We start from the raw sequence: 22,742 nt of genomic DNA, 5'->3' as shown, positions 1-22,742 counted from the left end.
TAACCAGGGCTTTGTATAGCTGTAGCAAAACTTCCTCCCCTTTATATTCTAGCCCTCTAGTTATAAAGGCTAACATTCCATTAGCCTTTTTGATTATTTTTGTACTTGACTATCGCATTTTAGTGATCTGTGTACATGGACCCCTAAATCTTTCTGGACTGCCACCGTTCCTAGCTTTTCGCCATTGAAAATATACTCGGGTTCCTTTTTTGGTCCAAAATGGATGACCTTGCACTTACTTACGTTGAAATCCAACTGCCACAGTTTTATCCACTCACTTAATCCATCAATGTCTCTTTGTAATTTTATGCTTCCATCTACACCAGTTTTTGTGTGATCACCGAACTTGGACATATGGCTCTCTATTGTGTTATCCAAGTCATTAATATAGTGAATAGTTGAGCTCTTGCAACAGATCCTTGTGGGACACTTCCTTCCAATTTGAGTACATACCCATTATCCCTACTCTCTGTCTTCTACCACCTAAACAATCTCCTAACCAGGTCAATAATTTGCCTTCAATTCCATGAGCTTTAGTTTTAGATAACAGTCTCTTATGTGAAATCTTATTGAATTCCTTCTGGACGTCCATATAAACTACATCCATAAACATTCCACTGTCTATTAATTGAAATTTTTGAATAAGTAATTAAAGTATGTTCATGAGACATGACCTACCCTTTACAAATCCATGTTGGTTCTCTCTAATCAGCTCAAACTTCTCCAAGTGCTCAGTCACTCTGTCCTTAATTATACATCCCAATAACTTCCCCACAACAAATGCTAGACTAACAGGTCTATAATTTCCTGTGTATCTCTCTCTCTCATTTTTTAAATAATGGAGTTACATTTGAAATTTTCCAATTTAAAAAAAGGACAATTTCTGAATCGAGCGCGCTTTGGAAGATTATGGCTGAAACATCTGCAATTTCTTCACTTACTTCCTTTGATACCCATGGTTGGAAACCATCAGGTCCTGGGGATTTGTCAGTCTTTAGTCCCATTATTTTTTCTAAAACTGTTTTCTTGCTTATGTTAACTTTAGTGAGTTCTAGTCCTTGATTCATTATTAGTTTCCCTGGAATGTCAGGTAGATTATCCTCTTCCTGTACTGTGAAGACTGACAAAAGTACTGATTCAACAAGTCTGCCGTTTCCTTTTTTACACATTTGCAATATTACCCCCATCTGTTTTTAAAGGGCCCACATTACCCTTGACTACCTTTTTTCTTCTAATACAATTGTAAAAAGTGTGTGTGTTAATCTGGCTATCCCTCAAGTTTCCTTTCGTATTCCTTTTTGCAGTACTCACCATCTTTTTTGTCTTCCTTTGCTGTTCTTTATGTCTCTCCCAGTTCCCTGGATCGACACTATTCTTTGCACTTTTGTATGCACTCTCAGTTTTAGGTTATCTCTCACCTCTTTTGTCGACTGTTTTATTTGGCTAGTAAAGCTCTTGGTCTTAGGGGTCTAAGACTGTTCCTGTATTAAGCTAACTTAATTTCTGAACTGCCCATCTACAGTTTTACTCGATAACAGTTTTGACCAGTTTGCTGTCATAGAATCATAGAATGGTTACAGCACAGAAGGAGGCCTTTTGGCCCGTCGAGCCCGTGCCAGCTCTCTGCAAGAGCACTTCAACTAGTCCCACTCACTCACCCTTTCCCCGTAGCCCTGCAATTCTTTTCCTTCAGGTACTTATCCAATTCCCTTTTGAAAGCCACAATTGAATCTGCCTCCACCACCCTCTCAGGCAGTGCATTCCAGATCATAACCACTTGTTGCGTAAAAACGTTTTTCACGTTGCCTTTGGTTCTTCTGCCAATCACCTTAAAACTGTATCCTCTGATTCCACCAATGGGAACAGTTTCTCTCTATCTACTCTGTCTGGACCTCTCATGATTTTGAACACCTTTATCAAATCTCCTCTCAACCTTCTCTGCTCTAAGGAGAACCCCAGCTTCTCTAGTCTATCCACGTAACTGAAGCTCCTCATCCCTTGAACCATTCTTGTAAATCTTTTCTGCACCCTCTCTAAGGCCTTCACATCCTTCCTAAAGCGCAGTGCCCAGAATTGGACACAATACTCCAGTTAAAGCTGAACCAGTGTTTTACAAAGGTTCATCACAACTTCCTTGCTTTTGTACTCTATGCCTCTATTTATGAAGCCCAAGATCCCGTATGCTTTTTTAACCACTTTCTCAACCTGCCCTGCCACCTTCAATGATTTGTGCACATAGACCCCCAGGTCTCTCTGTTCCTGCAATCCCTTTAGAATTGTACCCTTTAGTTTATATTGCCTCTCTTCATTCTTCTTACCAAAATGTATCACTTTGCACTTTTCTGCGTTAAATTTCATCTGCCACATGTCCGCCCATTCCACCAGCCTGTCCATGTCCTCGTGAAGTCTATCATGATCCTCCTCCTTCACTATATCTCTAAGTTTTGTGTAATCTGCACATTTTGAAATTATGCCCTGTACACCCAAGTCCAAGTCATTAGTATATATCAAGAAAAGTAATGATCCTAGTACCAATTCCTGGAGAACACCACTGTGTACCTTCCTCCAGTCCGAAAAAAAACGTTCAGCATTATTCTGTTTCCAGTTACTTAGCCAATTTCATATCCTTGCTACCACTGTCCCTTCTATTCCATGGGCTTCTACTTTGCTGGCAAGCCTATGATGTGGCACTTTATCAAACGCCTTTTGGAAGTCCATGTACACCACATCAACAGCATTGCCTTCATCAACCCTCTCATCAAAAAACTCAATTAAGTTAGTTAAACATGATTTGCCTTTAATAAATCCATGCTAGTGTTCCTTAATTAATCCAAGTGATTGTTAATTTTGTCCCAGATTATCGTTTCTAAAAGCTTCCCCACCACCGAGGTTAAACTGACTGCTCTGTAGTTGCTGGGTTTATCCTTGCACCCTTTTTTGAACAAGGGTGTAACATTTGCAATTCTCCAGATTTGAAGATTATGGCCAGTACCTCCGCAATTTCCACTTTTACTTCCTGCAGCATCCTAGGATGCATCCCATCCGGTCCTGGCGACTTATCTATTTTTAAGTACAGCCAGCCTTTCTAGTGCCTCCTCTGTCAATTTTTAGCCCATCCAGTACCTCAACTACCTCCTCCTTCACTATGACTTTGGCAGCAATTTTTTACTTGGTAAAGGCAGATGCAAAGTACTCATTTAGTACCTCAACCATGCCCCCTGCCTCCATGCGTAGGTCTCCTTTTTGATCCATAATCCACCCCACCTCTCCTCTTACTACCCGTTTACTATTTATATGCCTATAGAAGACTTTTGGATTCCCTTTTATGTTGGCTGCCAATCTATTCTCATGCTCTCTCTTTGCCTCTCTTATTTTCTTTTTCATGTCCCCTCTGAACTTTCTATATTCAGCCTGGTTCTCACTTGTATTCTCAACCTGACATCTGTCATACACCCCCTTTTTCTGCTTCATCTTACTCTCTATCTCTTTCTTCATCCAGGGAGCTCTCGTTTTGGTTGCCCGACCTTTCCCTCTCAATGTACCTAGACTGTACCCGAACCATCTCCTCTTTAAAAAGGCAACCCATTGTTCGATTACAGTTTTGCCTGACAATCTTTGATTCCAGTTTGCCCAGGCCAGATCCGTTCTCTGAAATTGGCCCTCCTCCATTTAAGTATTTTTACTCTAGATTGCTCCTTGTCCTTTTCCACAGCTTATCTAAACCTTATGATACTATGATCACTGTTCCCTAAATGTTCCCCTACTGACACTTGCTCCACTTGACCAATCTTATTCCCCAGAACCAGATCCAGCATTGCCTCCTTCCTCATTGGGCCAGAAACATACTGATCAAGAAAGTTCGCCTGAACACTTCAGAAATTCTTCCTCCTCTCTTCCCTTTACATTACTATCCCAGTTTATATTAGGATAATTAAAATTCCATATTATCACTACTCTATATTTCTTGCAGCTCTCTAATTTCCCTGCAAATTTGCTCCTCTATATCCTTCCCACTAGTTGGTGGCATATAGAATACACCTAGTGGTGTAATGGCATCTCTATTGTTTCTCAACTCTAACCAAATAGATTCTGTCCTTGACTCCTCCAGGACATCCTCTCTCTCCAGCACTGTAATATTCTCCTTAAATCAATACTGCCACCCCACCTCCTTTCTTTCCTTCCCTGAACACCTTATAACCAGGGATACTTCATACCCAATCCTGCCCTTTTTTGAGCCAGGTCTCCGTTATCACCACATCATCATATTTCCATGTGGCTTTTTGTGCCTGCAGCTCACCAACTTTATTTACCACACTTCGTGCATTCACACACATGCACTGTAACCCGGTCTTAGACCTTCTTGTATTCTCTCTTAATCTGACCCCACATAATACCGTACTATTTCTTACACTAGCGCTATCTGTCTCTCCCAATCCTTTGTGCACCTTGTTTCTCCTTTCTAATACTTCATCCTGATGCCCAGCGCCCTGCCAAATTAGTTTAAACTCTCACCAACAGCACTAGTTGGTTCAGAACATATTGCTCCAGAAAGTTAACTTGAATGCACTCAAGAAATTCACTATCTTTCTGACTTGAGCTACTCCGCTCTTCCCAATCTATATGAAAATTGAAGTCTCCCATTAAAACTTTTGTTACAAGCTGCTCTAATCTCTGAATTCATACATTCTGTCACTTCATTGCTGCTATCAGGAGGCCTGTAGAATGAGAAAGACTAGTTGGAAAATGGCAGTAAGAAAAATGGAAAATGAGGGAATACAAGCAAAAGTGTAAATGAAGGAGGGGGAAAGAGGGACTACGAGAGGCAGAGAGGAGTAAAGCATGAATGAGAGAAGGGTATTGAGAGAGATGGAGATGGGAAAATGAGAGAAGGAATGAGAGACAAGAAAAAAGTACAATTAGATAAATAAATGAAACTTATTTGAACACAAATTTTGTTACAATATCTCAAACACTAAATTGATCTAACTATATCTAACTAGGGCAGTGAATATACCCCACACTCAATTGATTATTATACTTACCTAGGTAGTGCACTGTATCTCCACACTCTCAATTAATAACTACACCCACCCTAGGCAGTGATTGCACCCACAATTGATCACCGCAACTACCTAGAAGGTGCACTGCACCCCCACACTCTGAAGTGACCGTGGGCAGGATTTCACAGCTACTCAAGCAAGCTCATTTTCCGCCAGTCAGTCCTCTTCTAAACTTAACCCTTTTGTTTCCCAAGAGTTTGCTGGTCACATAATGCTTTCTAGATTTCAATTTAATCTAAATATTGACAAATATTCAGATTATAGATAATTGCACTTTCACCACCTAGATCTGTACGAGGTCATGTAGGTCAGCTTGTTAGGATTTCCTCCACATAAGAGGGGCGAGTGAAAACTCAAAGTCAAATTAGCATTAAGTGGAAAGGGGATATGCACCAAGTGTCCATTGGATACAATTGTCATCACAGCAAATCTGAACCAAGAATATAACAGCAAGTTTTATACACATCTGAACTATCCTTTATACAAAGGCTTTTTCCAGCTGCTTTATCAGCAAGCACTTTAAAATGGTGTGGCTTTAATTAGGAATCATCTGATTGGGTGGAGGATGCTTCTGTTAATCAAGTGATTGGGAACATGGTATAAAAAACATCTGAAAGTAAAAAGCTTCAACAACTGTTCATTTTCCTATGTTTTTCAGTCAAGCAATTTCCATAGTTCTGGAACCATGCAAGCATTATTGAAAACCACATGTACAGAATGCAATGCCATAACTATTAATATTTCACTCAGGAGTGACTCAGTTGCAAAGGCAACTAGTGATACATTTATAATTTTATCCTTTTATATTTTAAAAAAGTGAAATTGATGGCAACATTTGTCCAATAAGGCTCGAATTACTCAATATAATTCAAACATTTGCCAATCTTTCCCCAAATACCAATGTAATCAGTCACACTAACTGCATTATCACCATTCACAATCAGGAGAGGCCGGTCAATGGAATAACCAAATACTATAGGCACATATGACTCCGTAAAAAATAAACAATTATAAGAGACATCGCATATGGCGAATAAAAAAAATACATTAAGTATCGGTTACATTGTACAGCGATTGATGCACCAAAATAGCCCCTCTAATAAACGGGTGGGGGGTATAAATTGCAGTCATTCCATTCATCTGATCATCTGCGTGGTCCTTTCAGTCTGCATTACCATGTAACAAAGAGACAGTGAGATTTGCGTTTCATTCACTGGCACCCATCAGTAATCACAAGGCGATGGGAGAAGAGGTTCGTCCATCACACAACAGCCTTAAGCAGCTCAGATTCTTTGACACAGCAACTTCAGACCACAAACACAGGATAAATCCAGGAACCGCAGGTACTGGCGTCGCCCTCTGTTACCGGCAGAGATTATCTATCGAACTGCAAGCAACATTTTACATTTTACAACTGAAACAATTAAAGAATAATTAATTATAGGAAAACACACTAAAAATGCACGTCGATAAATATAAAATAGCCCACGAACCACCCGTGAAACAGTGTAATTAACTGCAGATTTTTCATGGATATATTGAACCATGGCATCTCAAGGGTATCGAGGACGATCCCTATATATACACACTATCATTCATTAATTAATTAGGAAAACAAGTCAATTTTGAATCCCATTATATAATCGCTATAATGTTGCGAGTCCATTTTAAAATATTTATATTTCAGAACTATTGTATATTTGATTCAACACCATTGTTAATCTATATATACACACATACACACTACATGATGATTTTTCCGCGCATCCAATGGTGCCCCATTGTTCGCCTGGAGCTAGGCGCTGGTGCATTTCCCAACTCTGCAATAGGAGGAAATCCCCAAAGCCGGGATCTGCTGCGATTTACCATTTGCATCCCTCCATCTCCATCTTTACCCCGAACCTCATCTCCACTCCCAGCCCCCGCCCCACGATCCAGCCCGGTTCAGTGCCGAGATCCCCTTACCAGTCGGTGGAGGTCTTCTCGTTGATGACATCCTCATAGGCTGTGAGTAAAGCAAGTCTGTTATTACTAAGATTGAGCGCCATGGTCCCTGCTCCCATTGAAATCTCTCCGGCTCCGAGGCTGCAGCTGCGCTCGCTCTGAAACTGAACAAAGGCTCCTCCCGCACTGCGCCGGGTCCTAGTGCCTGCCTGGGTACCCGCCCCGCACTGAAACTGAACAAAGGCTTCTCCCGCACTGCGCCGGGTCCTAGTGCCTGCCGGGGTACCCGAACTGAAACTGAACAAAGGCTTCTCCCGCACTGCGCCGGGTCCTAGTGCCTGCCTGAGTACCCGTCCCACACTGAAACTGAACAAAGGCTCCTCCCGCACTGCGCCGGGTCCTAGTGCCAGCACAATACCCGCCCCAATCTGAAACTGAACAAAGGCTCTTGTTCGCCCAGTACTATTATTGGCCTGACAGCCCGCCCCTTCTAAAGCGGAACCAAAAGCTCCTCCCCAACAGAGTCCTAATCCCTGCCCCACTATGAAACTGAACAAAAGTTCATCCTACACTACACTAGTTGGCGCAGCGCCTGTCTTGGGCCAACGTCCGGCTCGCGGTCAAAGCCATCGAGTCGCTGAAAGTGGCACTGGGCCCCGACTCCAATAGGTGTATCGAGGAGGCTCAAGCACGTGGGGTGATCCCGTCTGAACTAACCCCTGTTCGGACGGAATTTCTCATCGGCGCCCGGCCCCGAAACCCCTCTTGGGAACCGGTGCCTCACAACTTGAGCCGTCTCGGGGAAATACCCTCCGTGCCTTTTCATTCCGCCAGAGGTGTTTCCTGTACGGGCTGCTCCTGCACACTCTCCATTTTGCCACCTTCGCCTGCTGTCCTGACACGCCTTGGCGTGCCATCTTGCCGTCCGGCGGAGGCGGAGGTCCCCAATGGAGGGCTCTCTACGCGGGAGTCCTCCCTTGTTCTATTGGGGACTTGGCCTGGAGGGTGTTGCACGGAGCAGTCCCGTGCAACATGGTTTTAAATAGGTTCACGGACTCCCAGGCCGTTTGCCTTTTCGGCGGCCTGGAGGAGTCCGTGTTCCACGTTTACATGGAGTGTGAGAGGTTGCAGCCCCTCTTTCACTACTTGAAGGGGCTGCTCCTCGATTTTTGGCTGCACTTCAGTCCCACGCTCCTGAGCTTTGGTCACCCGGTGTGGGGGGAGCGGGCAGATCGGAGGACCTCCTCGTGGGACTGCTCCTGGGCCTGGCCAAAAAAGCCATCAATTGGTCCAGGCAGCGGGCGGTCGAGGGGTCATTCGGCCCGATTGCCTGCCTCTCTTCCACGGCCATGTTCGCGCCCGGGTGGCCCTGGAGATGGAGCACGCGGTGTCCGCCGGCACGCTTGAGGCATTTCGCGACCAGTGGGCGCCGCAGGGACTGGAGTGCATTATCAATTCGGACAACCAAATTCTAATTTGATTTGTTAAGTTTTATTTGAAGTTTTATTAATTTACAGTCAATTTGTGTGCTAGTGCCTGCCGGTGTACCCACCCCACACTGAAACTGAACAAAGGCTCCTCCCTCACTGCGACGGGTCCTAGTGCCAGCACAATACCCGCCCCAATCTGAAACTGAACAAAGGCTCTTGTTCGCCCAGTACTATTATTGACCTGACAGCCCGCCCCTTCTAAAGCGGAACCAAAAGCTCCTCCCCAACAGAGTCCTAATCCCTGCCCCACTATGAAACTGAACAAAAGTTCATCCTACACTACACTAGGTGGCGCAGCGCCTGTCTTGGGCCAACGTCCGGCTCGCGGTCAAAGCCATCGAGTCGCTGAAAGTGGCACTGGGCCCTGACTCCACTAGATGTATCGAGGAGGCTCAAGCACGTGGGGCGATCCTGTCCAAACTAACCCCTGTTCGGACGGAATTCCTCATCAGCGCCCGGCCCCAAAACCCCTCTCGGGAACCGGCGCCTCACAACTTGAGCCGTCTCGGGGAAATACCCTCCGTGCCTTTTCATTCCGCATGGAGGTGTTTCCTGTACGGGCTGCTCCTGCACACTCTCCATTTTGCCATCTTCGCCTGCCATCCTGACACGCCTTAGCGTGCCATCTTGCCATCCGGCGGAGGCGGAGGTCCCCAATGGAGGGCTCTCTATGCGGGAGTCCTCCCTTGTTCTACTGGGGACTTGGCCTGGAGGGTGTTGCACGGAGCAGTCCCATGCAACATGGTTTTAAATAGGTTCACGGACTCCCAGGCCACCTGCCTTTTCTGCGGCCTGGAGGAGTCCGTGTTTCACGTTTATGCCGAGTGTGAGAGGTTGCAGCCCCTCTTTCACTACTTGAAGGGGCTGCTCCTCGATTTTTGGCTGCACTTCAGTCCCACGCTCCTGATCTTTGGTCACCCGGTGTGGGGGGAGCGGGCAGATCGGAAGATCTCCTCGTGGGACTGCTCCTGGGCCTGGCCAAAAAAGCCATCAATTGGTCCAGGCAGCGGGCGGTCGAGGGGGTCGTTCGGCCCAATTGCCTGTCTCTCTTCCGCAGCCATGTTCGCGCCCGGGTGGCCCTGGAGATGGAGCACGCGGTGTCCGCCGGCACGCTTGAGGCATTTCGCGACCAGTGGGCGCCGCGGGGACTGGAGTGCATTATCAATTCGGACAACCAAATTCTAATTTGATTTGTTAAGTTTTATTTGAAGTTTTATTAATTTACAGTATTTAATCAAAAGAGTACACTAGGATTCTCGTGCTGGACTGGTGCTTTTCCTGCATTCAAACTAAGGCTTTTCCCACATTGCACAGGGTCCTAGTACCTGCCGGGGTAGCCACTCCACCCCTCCCTGAAACCGAATAAAGGCTTCGTGCACTGCACTCTACTCCCCTTACTGCACTGAGTCCTAGTGCTCTGCAAGTGTACCCTACTCTGAAACTGAACAAAGGTTACATCTGCACTGCACAGGGTCCTAGTGTTTACCTGGGTACCTGCCCCTCTCTAAAATGGAATAAAGACGTCTTGCACACTGCACTAGGTCCTTCTACCTGCCACTATACTTTGTGCCCACTCTGGAACTGAACAAAGACTCTTCCAGCAGTGTGCTGGGTCCAGACACCTGTGTAACCTGCTCCAGTTTGAAACCCAACAAAGGCTCATTTTCCATTCAGCTGGATCTTAGTGCTACCAACATATATTGCCCCACAATGAAACTGAATAAAAACTTCTGCACCCGGCAGGTTGGGCACCACAGGGACAGGTGTGTGTTTTAGATACGGGAAATAATATTATTTAATTTGTTAAGTTTCCTTTCTTTTTTATGATGTGGGTTTTATTAGTTGTACCCTGTCTGCACTGAAACTGAACAAAAGCTCTTCTTACATTAAAGAAAAGAAAGACTTGCATTTATATAGCGCCTTTCACAACCACTGGATGTTCCAAAGTACTTTATAGCCAATGAGCTCCTTTTTGAAGAGTAGTCACTGTTGTAATGCAGGAAACGCAGCAGCCAATTTGCGCACAGCAAGGTCCTACAAACAGCAATGTGATAAAGACCAGATAATCTGTTTTAGTGATGTTGATTGAGGGATAAATATTGGCTAGGACACCAGGGATAACTCCCCTGCTCTTCTTCAAAATAGTGCCATAGGATCTTTTACATCCACATGAGAGGGCCTCAGTAGAATTGTGTACTCAGAGGTGAGGGTGCTATCAACTGAGTCACAGCTGACACTAGTACCTGCTCATCTACACCTCTCCTCCGCCACCTAGAAACTGAGCTAAAAAAATTAATATACTTTCATTTACATTGCTTGTTATTATTGACCACCTCCAAACACTTTTAAATTATAATCTCAGCAAAATGGCAGTTTCAGTAAGTGGACTAAATCTTCTATGAACTGAAACCTTGCATCTGTGCACATTGTGAATGGGACAGCATGTGATAGGACTAAAAACCTTTAATTGTAGTAGAATGCCTCTTTTGGTTAACCCATCAGACGACACTGGGTTGTCCCAGTATCATCAACTCAAAAACTATAATAAAAGTGCCCCCTTTTTAGAGGGGCACAACTAATAAAACCCACATCATAAAAAAGAAAGGAAACTTAACAAATTAAATAATATTATTTCCTGTATCTAAAACACACATCTGTCCCTGTGGTGCCCAATGGTCAAGTGTACCGGTGGACACCGCATGCTCCTTCTCCAGGGACATCCGGGTGCGGAGAAAGTCGGGGAAGAGAGCCAGAATGACCATGCCCATGGGCCGTGTCCAACCTGGACCTGTGGATGGCCACCTTGGCCAGGCCCAGAGGCAGACACATGAGGAGGTCCTCCAACTTGCTCATGCCCCTTTGCACCGGGTGGCTAAAGATCAGGAGGCTGGGACTGAAATGAAGCCAGAAGTTGAGGAGCAGCCCCTTCAAATAGTGAAACAGGGGCTGCAACCTCTCACACTCCTGGTAGATGTCATACACGGACTCATCCAGGCCACAAAAGTCACATGTGATGCCCACTACTCTTGTCTGTGTACTTCAAAAATTGGTAGATACCACAGTGTCAGATTATGACATTCAGGCTAAAACTAATAGTTAGTTTATTTTCAAGTGAGATAATCACACACAAGCAATAAGACACAAGAAGTTACTGATGGTAAAAATTCTTAGAGGTAGGATCAATCTACAGGAGTTTAAAATATTTTCTTCAGGACATGTTTCTTATACAGTCTCAATGTGAGTTTCAGAGGAAACAGTCTTTCATGGAATTCCCAATGTGATGTTTGTACTTGGGTGAGACAATATTCCTGTTCTCTGCATGCCAATTTAGAATCTACTGTAACTCAATTAAAGAATACAGGAAAAATCATAGCTCTTGTACAATTTTCTTGGTCTCCAAAGATAGGTTCTATCACCCAAGATCAAAGATGCTATACAAAAGGACTTTAATGGCTTACTCATGACCAATTTGACACACATCACCTTGGTCTCACACCTGTTAAAGCCTAAAACAATCCACATTATAACTTCTACTAGAAGAAATCTCCCCACCCCACATCTGCTTAATTACCAGATCAATTAATCTTGCTTGTTTTCCTGTCGTCAGTTTGACCTGTGTCTCCATTTTTAAATTTAATATGAAAAGACAACTTCTATCTTCACTCTTGTTATTTCTAAAACGCATTTACCTGGTATACCTAAAATCATATAAAAAGAGACACACAATTTCCTTGGGGTTCTCCCAATCAGACACCATAACTTCAGTGGTAGATCAGCAGAAACCCTGGATAAACCATTTAAAAACAAGTGCCAATATTTACTCCAGGCAGTGAAGAAAATGTGGGGTTGGGGGCAGGGGCAGGGGAGTGGCGACGGAGAGGAGGAACGGGGATGGAGGGATTCGTAGAAACATAGAAGATAGGAGCAGGAGTAGACCATTCGGCCCCTCGAGCCTGCTCCGCCATTCAATGCGATCATGGCTGATCATCCAAATTCAGGACCCTGTCCCTGCTTTCTCCCCATATCCCTTGATCCCCTTAGCCTTAAGAAATATATCTAACTCCTTCTTGAATATATTTAATAAATTGGCCTCAACTGTCTTGTGTGGTAGAGAATTCCACAGGTTCACCACTCTCTGGGTGAAGAAATTCCTCCTCATCTCAGTCCTAAATGGCTTACCCCTTATCCTTAGACTGTGACCCCTGGTTCTGGACTCCCCTGCCATGAGGAACAGCTTTCCTGCATCTAGTCTGTCTAGTCCTGTTAGAATTTTATAAGTTTCAATGAGATCCCCTCTCATTCTTCTAAACTCTAGCGAATATCAGCCTAACCGATCTAATCTCTCTTCATACGTCATTCCTGCCATCCCAGGTATCAGTCTGGTGAATCTTCGCTGCACTCCCTCCATGACAAGAACATCCTTCCTCAGATAAAGCGACCAAAACTGCACACAATACTCAAGGTGTGGTCTCACAAGACATCCTTGCTCCTGTACTCGAATCCTCTCGCTATGAAGGCCAGCATACCATTTGCCTTCTTAACCGCCTGCCGTACCTGCATGCTTACCTTCAGCGACTAGTGCACAAGGACACCCAGGTCTCGTTGCACTTCCCCTTCTCCCAATCTATTGCCATTCAGATAATAATCTGCCTTCCTGTTTTTGCCACCAAAGTGGATAACCTCGCATTTATCCATATTATAATGCATCTGCCCAATCGCCCAACCTGTCCAAATTGTACTGGAGTTTCTCTGCATCCTCCCCACAGCACACACGCCCACCCAGCTTTGTGTCATCTGCAAACTTGGAGATATTACAACTAGTTTCCTCATCTAGATCATTAATATATATTGTGACTAACTGGGGTCCTAGCACTGATCCCTGCGGTACCCCACTAGTCACTGCCTTCCACTCGGAAAAAGACCCGTTTATTCCAACTCTTTGCTTCCTGTCTGTCAACCAGTTTTCTATCCAATTCAGTACCTTACCCCCAATCCCATGTGACTTAATTTTGCACGCTAATCTCTTATGTGGGACCTTATCGAAAGCCTTCTGAAAGTCCAAATACACCACATCCACTGGTTCTCCCTTATCTATTTTACCAGTTACATCCTCAAAAAATTCCAGTAGATTAGTCAAGCATGATTTACCTTTTGTAAATCCATGTTGACTTTGTCCGATCCTATCACTGTTTTCCAAGTGCTCTGCTATTACATCTTTTATAATGGACTCTAGCATTTTCCCCACTACCGATGTCAGGCTTACTGGTCTATAATTCCCCGTTTTTTCTCTACCACCTTTTTTAAATAGTGGGGTTACATTAGCTATCCTCCAATCCATGGGAACTGTTCCAGAGTCCATAGAATTTTGGAAGATGACCAGCAATGCATCTATTATTTCTAGGGCCACTTCCTTAAGTACCCTAGGATGTAGATTATCAGGCCCTGGGGATTTATCGGCCTTCAATCCCGTCAATTTCCCTAACACCATTTCCCTACAAATACTGATTTCATTCAGTTCCTCCCTCTCATTAGACCCTATGTTCCCCAACATCTCTGGGAGTTTATTTGTGCCCTCCTTTGTGAAGACAGAACCAAAGTATGTATTTAATTGGTCTGCCATGTCTTTGTTCCCCATTATAAATTCCCCTGATTCTGACTGCAAGGGACCTAAGTTTGAGTTTACCAATCTTTTTCTCTTCACATATCTATAGAAGCTTTTACAGTCAGTTTTTATGTTCCCTGCAAGCTTACTCTCATACTCTATTTCCCCCTCTTAATTAATCCCTTTGTCCTCCTTTGCTGAATCCTAAACTGCTCCCAATCCTCAGGTTTGCTGCTTTTTTTGGCCAATTTATATGTCCTCTCCTTGGATCTTATGCTATCCCTAATTTCCCTTGTTAGCCAATGTTGAGTCACCTTTTTTGTTTTATTTTTATGCCAAACAGGGATGAACAAATTCTGTAGTTCATCCATGCGATCTTTAAATGTTCACCGTCAACCCTTTAAGTAACATCCCCCAATCCATCCTAGTCAACTCACGCCTCATACCATCATAGTTTCCTTTATTTAAATTCAGTACCCAAGTCTCTGAATCAACTACTTCACTCTCCATCTTAATGAAGAATTCTATCATATTACGATCGCTCCTCCCCAAGGGGCCTCGTACAACAAGATTGCTAATTAATCCTTTCTCATTATATAATACCCAGTCTAAGATGGCCTGATCTCTAGTTGCTTGATCAAAATATTGGTCTAGGAAACCAGGTACACTCTATGAATTTCTCTTCCACAGTATTATTACTAATTTGGTTAGACCAATCTATATGTAGATTAAAGTCACCCATGATAACTGCAGTGCCCTTATTGCACGCACCTCTAATTTCCCATTTAATGCCATCCCCAACCTCAGCATTACTGTTTGGGGGTCTGTATACAACTCCCACTAACGTTTTCTGCCCCTTGGTATTTCTCAGCTCTACCTATATAGATTCCACATCATCAGAGCTAATATCCTTCCTTACTATTGTGTTAATCTCCTCTTTAACCAGCAATGCTACCCCACCGCCTTTTCCTTTTTGCCTGTCCTTCCTGAATATTGAATACCCCTGGATGTTGAGTTCCCAGTCTTGGTCACCCTGAGGCCATGTCTCCGTAATCCCAATTATATCATATCCGTTTACATCTATTTGTGCAGCTAATTCATCCACCTTATTATGAATGCTTCTCGCATTATGACACAAAGCCTTCAGGCTTGTTTTTTTAATACTCTTAGACCTTTTAGAATTATTGTTTACTGCAGCCATGTTTGATTTACACCCTTGATTTCTCTGACTTCCACTTTTGCTTTTCTCCTTCCTGTCTTTTGCTTCTATCCTTGCTTCCCTTTCCTCTGTCTCCCTGCATAGGTTCCCAACCCCCTGCCATTTTAATTTAAACCCTCCCCAACAGCACTAGCAAACACTCCCCCTAGGACATCTGTCCCGGTCCTGCCCAGGTGCAAACCGTCCAGTTTGTACTGGTCCCACCTCCCCCAGAACCGGTTCATGTTCCGGGTTTCCCACACGTCCTGCCAAATTTAACGGCAAAATGTATTTAAAATGTTTTCAACAGATTACCCGCCCAACAGCCAGCCAGATTGACAGGCTGACTGCCTGTCGTGGGAGAAAGCAGCCACGGTATGTCTGATCTCACAGGCGGCGAATCGGACAGCACGGGGGGTTGAAACTGACATCGCGGTGGGGGTGTCAGCTGATCGCGTGTGGTTGGGCGGTCGGCTGATCGCGGGGGTCTGATCACGTGGAGGTCATTCACGTATATTCACTTCTATGTTTCTATATTAAATATATTCAAGAAGGAGTTAGATATATTTCTTAAGGCTAAAGGGATCAAGGGGTGTGGGGAGAAAGCAAGAACTGGGTACTGAATTTGGATGATCAGCCATGATCGCATTGAATGGCGGAGCAGGCTCGAGGGGCCGAATGGCCTACTCCTGCTCCTATCTTCTATGTGATATACCTATCAATTCATCCAATGAAAAGCGACGAGTTAAGAAAGTAACTATAGGTTTTTATTGGCTAAATAACAGAGCCCACCCTCGTGGGTGATCGGATCCAACAAGGAGGAATACCAGCCAGTCGACCACCTTTATACCTGGGCAGGTAGGTGGAGCCATGGGTGGAGTCAGCAGTGGTCAGCCCAGGTATAACAGCGTGACAAGAGGCGACCTCGTATAGTGATACAGCAGTGTGAACAGTGATAACCATAGAGTAACGATATAACAGTGATAACTATAGTGTAACGATAGTGAACGACAAAAGTGGTTTACCACATTCACCCCTTGTTTAGATTTGAGTCCGGCGGGGTGATGTGTACTACCAGTTCTGGTATGTCAGTCTGTCCGGAGGCCTCGTAAGCCTTTCCGATCGTCGCAGCGGCGGTGTTGCATTCTCCGGTGGTGATGCTGGTGTCTGCGTGGTCGGCGAGGGCTCGTGGGGTTCCGGCATGCCGTCTACCTGAGCTGGAATCGGGGGGGGGGGTGGGGGGGGTGAAGGTGGTGTCTCCGGAATGCCCGAGGGTGCGAGGTCTCGCAAGGAGACTGTGTCCTCCCGCCCGTCTGGGTATGCCACATAGGCGTACTGAGGGTTGGCGTGCAGGAGGTTCACCCTCTCGACCAGGGGGTCCGTTTTATGGGCCCTCACGTGCTTTCGCAGCAGGACGGGCCCCGGAGAGGTCAGCCAGGTTGGTAGTGTGGTTCCCGTAGTCGACTTCCTGGGGAAAACAAACATTCGTTCATGGGGGGTGGCGTTAATGGCAGTGCAAAGTAGTGACCGGATGGAATGCAGCGCTGCCGGGAGGACTTCCTGCCAGCGGGAGGTTGGGAGGCCCTTAGACTTTAAGGCTAAGAGGACGGCCTTCCATACAGTCGCGTTCTCTCTTTCCACCTGGCCGTTCCCTCGAGGGTTGTAGCTGGTGGTCCTGCTTGCAGCAATACCTCTTGCTAGTAGGAACTGGCGGAGTTCCTCGCTCATGAAGGAGGAGCCCCGGTCACTATGTATATAGTTTGGGAACCCGAACAAGGCGAAGAGGTCGTTCAGGCATTTAATGACCGTGGTACTGGTCATGTCTGGGCAGGGGAAGGCGAAGGGGAAACGGGACTACTCATCAACAATGTTGAGGAAGTACACATTACGGTCAGAGGACGGGAGGGGCCCCTTAAAATCGATGCTCAAGCGCTCGAAGGGGCGGGTGGCTTTGATCAGGCTTGCTCTGTCCGGCCTAAAGAAATGCGGTTTGCACTCGGCACAGGTCTGGCAGTTCCTGGTCATGGTCCTGACCTCCTCGATGGAGTAGGGCAGGTTGCGGGCCTTAATGAAGTGGTAAAGTCTGGTGACTCCGGGGTGGCAGAGGTCATTGTGGAGGGTCTGAAGTCTATCAATTTGCGCGTTGGCGCATGTAATTCGTGATAGAGCATCAGGGGGTTCGTTCAGCTTGCCTGGCCGGTACAAGATATCATAGTCATAGGTGGAGAGTTCGATTCTCCACCTCAAGATCTTGTCGTTCTTGATTTTACCCCTCAGCTTGTTATTAAACATAAAAGTGAGGAGGGTAAATCGTTTGCCTGCCAGGTAGTGCCTCCAGCGTCGTACAGCCTCCACAATCGCCTGGGCCTCCTTCTCGACCGACGAGTGTCGGATCTCAGGGCCCTGTAGGGTCCTTGAGAAGAAGGCCACCGGTCTCCCCTCCTGGTTAAGGGTAGCGGCTAGGGCGAAGTCGGATGCATCGCTCTCCACTTGGAAGGGGATGGACTCATCCACCGCGTGCATTGTGGCCTTAGCAATGTCTCCCTTAATGAGGGAGAAGGCAGCGCACGCTTCCTCCGTAAGGGGGAAGGATGTGGACTTCATGAGGGGTCTGGCTTTGTCCGCATAATTGGGCACTCATTGGGCATAGTAGGCGAAGAGCCCCAGGGTTCTCTTCAGCGCCTTTGGGCAGTGGGGGAGGGGTAACTCCATGAGGGGGCGCATTCTTTCGGGGTCGGGGCCGATGAGTCCGTCCTCTACTACGCAGCCGAGGATGGCAAGGCGTGAGGTGTTAAACACACATTTCTCCTTATTGTAGGTGAGGTTCAGCCGTTGGGCTGTACGGAGGAATCTCTCCAGATTAACATCATGGTCCTGCCGGTCGCGGCCGCAGATGGTGACGTTATCTAGATAGGGGAACGTGGCGTGCAGCCCGTTCTGGTCAACCATCCGGTCCATCTCCCTTTGGAAGACCGAAACCCCGTTGGTGACGCCGAAGGGAACCCTAAGGAAGTGGTAGAGGCGGCCATTCGCCTCGAAGGCGGTATACTGGCGGTCCTCAGGGCGGATAGGGAGTTGGTGGTAGGCCGACTTAAGGTTGATGGTAGAGAATACCTGGTACTGTGCAATCTGATTGACCATATCAGATATGCGGGGAAGGGGGTATGCGTCCAGCTGGGTGTACCGGTTTATGGTCTGGCTGTAGTCGATGACCAGGCGGCTTTTATTGCCGGTCTTAACGACCACGACCTGGGCACGCCAGGGGCTGCTGCTCCCCTCGATGATGCCCTCCTTCAGGAGACGCTGCACCTCAGAGTTAATGAAGGCTCTGTCCCCGGCGCTGTACCGCCTGCTCTTGGTAGCGACGGGTTTGCAGTCGGGGGTGAGGTTAGCGAACAGGGAAGGTGGCGGGACCTTGAGGGTGGATAGGCCGCAGGTGTTACGCGGTGGGCGGTTTAAAGGCTGCTGGTTGTCGACTGTGAGTGGGGGGAGGGGTCCGCCGTATGCTAGAGTGACGCTTTGGAGGTGGGATTGGAAGTCCAGCCCTAGTAGGACGGCAGCGCAGAGCTGGGGGAGGACGAGGAGTTTAAAATTTTTATACTCCGTGCCCTTAACCAACAGGGTCACGACACAGTAGCCGCTGATGTCTGTGGCGTGGGACCTCGATGCCATCGAGATCCGGTTGCGCATTGGCCGGACAGTGAGGGAGTAGTGGCTCACCGTGTCTGGGTGGATGAAACTCTCCGTGCTTCCGCTGTCGAACAGGCAGGTCGTGGCGCGGCCGTTTACTTTGATGTCCATCATGGACTTGGACAGGTGGTGAGGGCGGGCTTGGTCCAGTGTGACGGAGGCTAGCGTGTGGCTCAGCGAGCTGCCGTAGTCTGCGGGTGAGGCGGTGGTCGAGTCTGGAGGCGAGGTGGCGGTCGAGCGTGGAGGGTAAAATGGCGGCGCCCACGAGGTTGGACAAAATGGCGGAGAAGATGGCTGCCCCCACAACTCACATGAGGCACTGCTGGTGTCGGTTGCCTGGATCAAAGATGGCCGCCCCCATGACTCACACGTGGGGATGCTGGCATCTGTGGCCTTGATGGAAGATGGCCGCCCCCACAACTCGCATGAGGCACTGCTGGCCTCTGTTGATCTCTGTTGGCCTCTGCAGGCCTTAGCAAAGTGGCCTTTCTTCAGGCAGCTTGAGCACGTCGCGTTTCTCGCTGGGCAGCGCGCCCTAGGATGTTTTGCCTGGCCGCAGAAGAAGCAGCCGGCGGCCTGATCGCGGGGGTCCGAAGTCGCAGCCGGTACCGGGGGTGGCGGTCCCGATCGGGTCCGGGACGCCGACGCAGAGGTAGGTCCCAGGGGCGGCGCTGCGAGGTGTATCGCGGTCGGGGTCGGTCCCGAGTCCCAGGGTCGCAAATTACTGTACCTGGAGTATGCCTCGAGGTCCCGATGGGCCACTTCTAGGGAGCGAGCGAGGGCTGCAGCTGTGTTCAGGTCAAGGTCCTTTGCTTCAAGAAGTCTTTGCCGTGCGTAGTCGGACCGCAGGCCTTTCACGAAGGTATCGCGGACATTATCTTCAGTATTTTCTGCCGCTGATACCGCTTTAAAGTCACAGTCCCTGCCGAGTGCTTGTAGCGCCCGTAAAAATTCATCTACCGACTCTCCTGGCTGTTGCGGGCGGGATCTTAGGAGGTGTCTGGCATACATGGAGTTTACCGGGCTCCGGTACTGTTGTTTCAGCAGGTTGATGGCGGCTTCGTATGTTTTAAGGTCCCGGATGAGTGCGAATACTTTAGGGCTCACTTGGGCGGTCAGAACTCTTAGCATGGATTTCTGAGGCACGCCGGATTCTCCCAGGTAGGATTCGAAACAGCTCAGCCAGTGTTCGAAGTCGAGGGCTGAGTTTGCTGCCTGTGGGTTTAGATCCAGGTACGGTGGTCGGAGGGCTCGCAGCCAGGCTGGCTGCTGTGGCTGTTGTAGCTGGGCGTCTGGCTGGTCGCTTGGCTGGTCGTTTGACTGGCCATTTGACTGCTCAAGTGTCGACATTTTAAAATTTAGCCAATAAAATTGATATACCTATCAATTCATCCAATGAAAAGCGACGAGTTAAGAAAGTAACTATAGGTTTTTATTGGCTAAATAACAGAGCCCACCCTCGTGGGTGATCGGATCCAACAAGGAGGAATACCAGCCAGTCGACCACCTTTATACCTGGGCAGGTAGGTGGAGCCATGGGCGGAGTCAGCAGTGGTCAGCCCAGGTATAACAGCGTGACAAGAGGCGACCTCGTATAGTGATACAACAGTGTGAACAGTGATAACCATAGAGTAACGATATAACAGTGATAACTATAGTGTAACGATAGTGAATGACAAAAGTGGTTTACCACACTATGTAAGCTTTGTTGGGCCTGGGGGAAATACTCCTGCTCCTCCTGGCCCACAAGCAGTGCATTAAAGACACTTACCTCATGGATCCAGCCCTTCTCACCTCCTTTAACCTGCCGGGATTAAAAATAAAAATGCATTTAAAATGGAGACATGCAACCTCCTTACTGACTGACCCACCTCCTGAGAGTGGGTTGGTCCACTGTCCTCCGACCCGTGGGTGGGTTGGAGGCGGGTTGGGGTCGAGATAGAGATTTAAAAAAAATTTACCTTCTCACCCACCCCCAATCCACCCATCTTTGGGGGTTAAACTTCCCCCCATGGTTTCTGCTGAAGTTATAGTGGCCAATTGGGAGAATCCCTGAGGAAATTCCCATCAACAGCAATTGATGCTGAATGAAAACTATTTTGTCATAGCACCTTATAACAGCTCTAGAAATGTCCCAAAGCACTTCATATACAATTAATTACTTTGCAGCGCGGTTGTTATTACTATGTAGGCAAATGCAACAACCATTTTGCACATAAGATCCCGCAAAGAGCAATGAGATGAATTTCCAGGTAATCTCTTTTTCGATGAAGGAAGGAAAGTCATCTAGGTCATCAGGAGAATTCCTTGTTTTTCTTCAAATTGTGCCATGGGATCATCTACCTGAAATCCCAGAACAGGCGGACAGAACCTTAATTTTAATATCTAAATAAAATCTTCACTATGTTAAAAGCAGGTGCTTTTCCACCTTCTTTTTAAAGGAGTAAAGTTTGGTGGGAGCCTATTAGGTGTATCTTCTATTGTGTAGAGCTTCATTTTCTATTTCTTGTCTTATTTGAGGGTTTCCAGTTTTCTATCCCTATCCTCTGGTTCGCAGATTACATTTATACTGACCATGCCTTTCAGCATTTCAACAATCTGGACCATATATTTTCACAATTTTTCCTCTGATAACAACAAACCCAATTCTATCAGACAATCTTCAATGTTTTGGGTTCCAGAAGGAAACTTCCTTCTCTCTGAACCTTTCCAATACATCAATGTCCTTTAAAAAAAAAATTACACATATTCAAATTGTAGCTTTACCAATAAATTATACAGGGTTAATTAAAATAACCTGTTTCAACCTACAATCATGTCACCTAGAGATTATCTTTTTGCCGACAGTTTTGCAGTGACTGCTTACTTTCAGTGCATGTTTGATACAAACCCAATCCTTTTCTCTTTTCCACCATTTGTCAATGGAATGCTATGGTGGCAAACAGACCAGAAAAGTCCCAGGTTAAATCTCAGGTCTGCGCTTAGTCATCTGATCCTAGCAAGGACTTAGTCAGAGTGTGAGCCCTAAACTAAACAGGGAAAATTCAGCCAGGATGTCCACATCTATTATCACTACTGGAATATGAGCCTGTGCAGATATTGGGTAAGAACTGAATCAAACTCAATTTTGATGTCCATGCTTGAAATGCCTGGAAACACTCACAGATGAAGAATAGTTACCTGGATGAGGTTCCACAAAGCTGGCTGCCAGTGCCTTTGGGACTCGCCTGAGTCAGCACCTTCAGGGGGAGAGGGGGAGAAAGTGGGAGAAAAATTGGTGTTAATTGTCAAGTCAATTATCAATCCAGCTAATTAATTTTCCATTAATTCAAGATGTCTACCATCTTTTTTAAATGCTCATATAGACAATACCTACTGAAAATTAAAATGTATTATGTGCACAGAAACATCCCCATTCATTAGTTTAGTAGCCCTTTGAAGCGTTCTAATGGATTGTTGAGGCATAGCTAATTGCTTCTAAAACCATACTAACTACTCTTAATTCTCTATACTCTTTAGTGAACAATGGTAGCTTCCCATTCAATGTTGCCAAACACTTTTTCCATTGCCAGCGTTAAAATTAAGTGTTCCACAGTTCTATTATTCTATGCCTCCTTTGTGAGTATGATGCTTAACCAGGGTATTGCTTGTTTCTTCATTTGTTTCCTTGAGAATTCTAGAATATAACACATCTGCGTGAGAGCCATGTAGATATTTAATGCTTTCTGTTTCTTCCTAACACATGCTTCACTGACCTC

The 22,742-nt window shown here is 46.3% G+C and overlaps 1 protein-coding gene across 3 annotated transcripts in view; it reads right to left on the bottom strand.

Moving 5' to 3' along the window:
* The window catches only part of LOC147113979 (drebrin-like), a 208,841-nt gene extending 201,509 nt beyond the window's left edge, over positions 1-7,332 (bottom strand). The window contains exon 1 of one of the 3 annotated variants that reach the window (XM_085995443.1): positions 7,026-7,332. In XM_085995443.1, coding sequence (XP_085851569.1) covers positions 7,026-7,123 — 98 coding nt within the window. In that variant the 5' untranslated portion in view covers positions 7,124-7,332. The remainder of the gene's footprint in view (positions 1-7,025) is intronic. The other 2 variants (XM_085995446.1, XM_085995444.1) reach the window with 2 other exon arrangements.
* Positions 7,333-22,742: the final 15,410 nt, after the last annotated feature.

The sequence above is a fragment of the Somniosus microcephalus genome, chromosome 8, assembly GCF_052327205.1.
Source record: "Somniosus microcephalus isolate GS21.2 chromosome 8, FLI_Smic_1.0, whole genome shotgun sequence".
NCBI lineage: Eukaryota > Metazoa > Chordata > Chondrichthyes > Squaliformes > Somniosidae > Somniosus > Somniosus microcephalus.
This window is presented reverse-complemented; position numbering and strand designations above follow the sequence as displayed.